The following is a 6,000-nucleotide window of genomic DNA, read 5'->3' on the forward strand; positions in this document are numbered from 1 at the left end:
AAATTATTTCCTCTTTAATGGATTATATGCACTGTTTTACTCTGTTAAAAAATATCTGCGAAGCAAACAGATGCCGAAGATTCAATGTTCCGTTATCAGAAACGAATTTCTCGTCTTAGAAGAGCCCTTAATGAATATTTAATGCCCATGCGTCCTTTTGGCAACTGTTTCAAAAGAAGATATTTGCTCTTCCGCTCCCTCTAATGGGATTTTCTCATCTCCTTCCAATTGTTCTGCGACACATGTAACATAATCTGGGACTCTTGATCTTTTCTTGCTTTTTTCTGCAATCGGCCTTCCACCTAATCTGTTCTTAAAAACTTTTATTTGCTCTTTGAAGTCCTCTTATTATTTTAAGACCTTTTTTTTTCAGTTTAATGCTTTTTGGTTGCCAAATGCTATATTGAAAAGATATAGAAACTTATTTTAAAATTTATTATCATAGATTTATTTTTATATCAAACACGTTAGCATCATTTTTTTTCTTTCAAGGAATAAAACTATGTAGCACAAATTTTTAAAAATGCAAAACTTAAAGATATATTTTAATGCTATGTTTTACTTCTATCATGTCTAATAATCACAGATATTAGTAATTTTCTCTTTTTGAAAAGAGAGGTAAATTATACTTCTACATCCTATTTAGTTAAAAAAAACGAAAAACATTATTTAATAGAATGTACTTGGGAGATGTAGATGAGTACGTAGAAGAGTGGAGAACGTATTCTAAACCGATTAATCATTATTAAATGTTCGTTTACATTTTAACTACTAAGCAATAATCGATTTTTTGCTGATATTAAAATGCTTCATTCTTAAATGAATAAGTAAAAAGAAATAAGGAGCTTAAGAAGATAGAAATGAGAATTGTGTAATAACAACTAATTAGTTAAAAATATAAGAAATAATTTTATTGTGTAAAGAAAGAATTGGTTATAGAAGCTGCTCATTAAAAAAAATAAGCAGCTTCAATAATCATTCAATTAAAAAAAAGAGTTATTGCGTACTAAATTACCTGGATTATTTTGCTGCATTCTGCTTGTTTAAATGGTGCAGCTAAACTTAATTATTGTTTAACCACATGTGTAAATGCAAGGCAAGAAAAAGATTTGAAATTGTTGAGTAATTAAAATTGGTACTGAGTGAATAAACTGTGAGCAGAGAGCACATTTTTGTATTGAGTAACTTTCTGGTTTTTATATAGTGCATAAAAGCCCTTATAAAATGACGTGAAAAATATGTAAATGTACTTAATTAAGGACAACACGTCGACTTAAACCGCGACTGAAATTTTTAAATAATTTCTTGAAGATTCTCAAACTAAATGAGAAACAAAAATGGAGATATTTCCCGTACAAAGGATGTTTAATATAAAATGTTGAAACTTGAAAAATGTGTGCTCTCCCAATATGAACATTTTAGGTTTTACTGTTAGAGTCACATTTTGAGATTTTTCAATTTGTGCTAGTAAGTACTAGAATCGGACCTTGCATTATTTGACTTCAGCCCCTTTTAATTTTCAGAAGTTCAACGACGGCTACTCCCACGGTTATCTTCAGGTAAATAACGAGCCGCTTCTTTTGAAATTTAGTAGCAAGATTTTCTTCATTTATGCGAATATATTTATATTTTTCTCGATTATTTTTTACTTAATCTTCTTAGAAAAACCTATCTTGCACAGTATACAAGTCTATGCACACGTCCACCAAAAAATAGAGAAATAGTGTTAGTTGCTGATTCCTTTCTGACTGCAATCTATTCAAAGAGGTTGGTGCAACAAAAGAATCTTTCTCGTTTGCTGTTAAAAACGGGTATTAGCTATAGCAATGTTAGTAAGAGAGACACTGCACCATAAGCAGAAGGTCACAAAAGAAAGCATTCTGCAGATGGCATTGTAAGAATTGCAAGTAACGAAACCTAAAGCAAATGTCTACCTAAAGTTACACGCAGGGCTGTGGAGTTGGAATCAGAGTCGGGCAGATTTTGTGGTAAAGGAGTGGGATTAGAGAGTCGAAGGTTGTAACTTTCAAGAGTCGGAGTCTGTCATTTTCGTTCAAGTTTGCAACTCGGATTTAAAGTTTCTAAAATTCCCGAAGTTGAAGTCGGTCATTTTCCCTCCACCTCCATGAGCGGAATTTTGTTAAAATACTTTAAAATTAATCGATATGAAGGCACACCTACTTCTCACCATGTGCATTTGCCTACATTCACTAAAACCAAGGAATTTTACTTCGTTTCACAATTTAAAAAAGAATACATGTTTTTTTTCCTGTCTTTTTCATAATTAATAACAACTATTGGTTGAGAGATTTTGCCAATTTTAACAACTAACATGAACCTTCTCGAGTAAATAGTTCAAATGTTACTTGATTGCTCCAGACTGGATGTTTAATATCCTAAGACATTAAAGCACTGATCATTAACATAGCTTCTGAATGCAGGTTTCTAACTTTTCTAAATGACACAAATTGCATAGACTTCGTTGCTCTGCAAGCAGCATGTTGCATGTCAAAATAATTTTAGCAATATTTACTTATCCATGTGCAATTGTTTTCGCATGCATTAGCAATTATATCCATTCAGCTTAAGCATCATGAAAGCTGCTCACTAGCACTTTTTACTATAACTTTTTCATTGGGCTTGTGAACGATGAACCTTTTTAGTTATATAATAATTACTTTGTACTTTGTAATTGTTTAGTTTCATATTAATAACTTTATCTAATGCGATACCATCTTCGCAAAGATTCAAGCTTGATCAAAAGCTAAAATTATTTTATACAAACCTCATATACAGGGAGTTAGACTTAACCATTTCAGAACTTTGAAAAGGGGTTGGGTGAATTTCAGTGACTCAGGATCACGTTAAAAATGCAGTGTCGGAAATTCTCTTCTGCTGCAGTAGATGGCGTTGCACTCGGAATTCTGTGTGCCCATAACGTGAAACATTCATTGAAGTTGATGGTCGAAACCTTAAACACAATGCTTCACCCATGTTAGTTCTGTTCATGTATATTGATTGTTAAATCGATTGTTAAGTCATGTGACGACTTCATATTTTTCACGTTTCTGCGTGCACCACAACGTCAAGAGAGCGTTTCCAACCTTGCATTGCTGTAGTCATAGGAGTTCGTCTTACCCCTTAAAGAATTTCTGAAACGGTTAACTAAAAAACCCTGTATTGCCTGCATACATTGTATTATTTTCAATAGATTAAAATAGGCTTTTAAAACGTATGTCTGGTGCTTTTTAGAAAATAATGGAACAAAGTTCTTTACTTATTTAACTTAATTTCAGAGCAGCATTACATGAAAAATCAAGTTGAAAATGAGTGAATAAAACTGGTTTACAGAACATGATAAACAACTACCGTTTGGGCTTTTAGAATCGTTAAAAAGCACTTCTGTTTTAGCAAGGAAATACAAAAGGAAGATCGTTAGGCCTTTATTTTCTCAGCTGTTACTAGTTGATGTTGTAGATGATATGGGCGAAAAATTATAAGTGCTTTAGATCAAGTATGAAGTAACGTTGTGAGACGTTAAAATGGAGAAATGTAACTTAATGAGACATATATATGTGCATGGTATGGCTTCTACAGTAATATTTAGTCAAATTCTGTACTAACTTTTACACATACTATGTCAAAATGACTCACTGCATCACATCAACTAACTAAGATATCCAATTTCTAATAAATTTGCTTTTTCTTCTCTCTTTTCAATTTAGAGAGTTTTTATTGATATGAACATTTAACACTAATCCGGTTTGATACATTCATTCGGTGATGACCACACTCATTAGATACGACTACAATTTGTAACATTTTTTTAGGAACGATTAATTTTCTTTTAGTTCTTGAATTTATATAGCAGTACTGTCTACATTCATAAATATAAATGCATTACAGGAACTGATGGAAACACTGTAGACAAGTATTTTGCTATGGAAATGTAGAATTTTCGTTGTACGTGAAAATCCAAACGATGTTTATGTTACAATATAAAACAAACGGTTTCCAGAAAATCTGAAAATGTTTCAATACATGCCTAGTATCAAACTTATTAAGAACAAGGATCCGATACTTCACGTTCGCCTAAGTGCAAATTTTAAATATACGTTTACTTTTCAGAGTTTGGATGGATCCCAAATTTTTCGAAAAAAAAATTGAAGTACAAACTTTCCATCCCTTTCTTGTGCGTTAGTCAAACCTTGTTTAAACATTTTTTGTTAAAAAATTAATATAAAATTGCAGCAAAGAATGGCCGTAACTCCATATGGCAGTTTTTGACTCGGTTATTCTTAAAACTTTCTCGGGTTTTAAAGTGACCGTCATTTGCTGCAAAAAAAAAAAAAAAAGCGCGTTATTGCGTTGTAAAGACATTTTTAACGTTTCTAAAATTTAAACAATAACTGACTGATGAGTTTTGCTTCGCAAGTAAGAAAATTAGCAACGTTTGAAAATTAGCCAGTTTGCATTCAGTTTGTTCTACGTAAATATTTATGTCTTTAAAGAAAGTCTCCTACTATATTTCGTTCAGCATTCTTAAATAATATATTTACGCAATGCCAATCGTTCTCTAGAATCTAGTTTCCATTTAAGATGCAATTTATAGCAATATTTATTTTATTAAAGTCACATTTTTACCAAATTAATAAAATGTGAAGCAATGTAATGTTCCCAAAATAGTTTTTAAAATTCACAAATATTTCAATCGCACCATTTGACTCGAATCTGAATCAGGTACTGATTCAAATGAACTGGATCATAGATGATCCTATTCGGACATATTCTGGAGTAATCCAGAAAGTAAGATTCTTATAGCCCATAAAAAGGAGCAAACATATGTACCTGGAATGGTTAACAATGATAGATGGTAAAAATCCATAGAAAATCTTCTACACAAGTCTAGCTGTAAGGATTCATCTGCAACGAGCTCGTTCCATTGCGTAGGCAACCGTTCATGATACTGGATTACAAACATGTATCCCACGGTAAGACAATAAACAGAATTCCAGTGGTTCAGGAAGAGAAGTAGCTAAAATATCGTCGCATCTTTCCAATAAATTTTTTGCGCATTCTTGTTTCTTTGTTTCACAGACTGTGGGAAACTTACTTTCTGGCTTGTGTGATTTTTTCAATATGAAAATGTGAATATCAGTAAGGGTTTCAAGATTACTTTGTTTCTATCTAACCATTTAGTGCATATTCTTTTTATTCCCTTTCCTTCTTGTTTTCCCTTCCCTTCTTTTGCAGCAATCCCTGTGTGCCGAAATGGCGGAGGAGCTCCGGTTTGCCGTGAAGTGTCGTGCCTCCCGCCAGCGTCCAGCACTCCGCCGTCAATGTTCCAAGTGCATGCCGGGCAACACCTACGTGCCAGCTGCCATGGAAGTGCCACAGGAGAATGGCATCCTCCAGATGATGGAGATGAGGAAAACGCCCATGCACTACGACTGTGGAGATTCTTAGCCGATTATCCGCCAGAAAACATCAACAACAATGACAGTCCCGTGAACTTAGCTCATGAGGCGCACATGCATTGAAGCATTATTTTTGCAGTCAAGAAATTTCTCGCTGAACCAGTTCCGTCTTGGTTTGAATTGAAGACATTAATTTGTCATACCAAACGTCCATGCACTAAAAGATATCACTACTGTTCAACTACTAAAGCAGTTTAGTGTTGTTCGGAGTTTTCAGATGAAATGAATCAGTTGTGCTATTGGAACCTATCCATTGCAAAACTTACTTTTGCTGTTGAAACTTATCTACTGAAGTGATTATCTGAGCAGAGGTCCATCCTAAGAGCAGTTCAACGTTTTTTCAAAGGTTTCTCATCCGTAGAAACAATTCTATTTTCCGAATAATTGTATATTCTTTGGAGTAAAACATATTCGGCAAGGAAAAGCATTGTGGAAATGCATCTTGAGAGGCTAGTTTTTCAACATAAAAACGTGACTACATTCAAGTGATAGATAATCAATGAATTTTATCTTTAAAATATCG

General features: G+C 33.3%; 1 protein-coding gene across 1 annotated transcript in view; it reads left to right on the plus strand.

Annotated features, from left to right (window-relative positions):
• The window catches only part of LOC129222629 (glutamate receptor ionotropic, kainate 1-like), a 116,879-nt gene extending 111,413 nt beyond the window's left edge, over window positions 1-5,466 (plus strand). Inside the window, 1 exon segment of the mRNA XM_054857195.1 lies at window positions 5,254-5,466. Within this exon segment, the coding sequence (XP_054713170.1) occupies window positions 5,254-5,466 (213 nt within the window).
• The last annotated feature ends 534 nt before the right edge of the window (window positions 5,467-6,000 follow it).

This window comes from Uloborus diversus, chromosome 1 (genome assembly GCF_026930045.1).
Source record: "Uloborus diversus isolate 005 chromosome 1, Udiv.v.3.1, whole genome shotgun sequence".
In the NCBI taxonomy this organism is placed as follows: Eukaryota; Metazoa; Arthropoda; class Arachnida; order Araneae; family Uloboridae; genus Uloborus; species Uloborus diversus.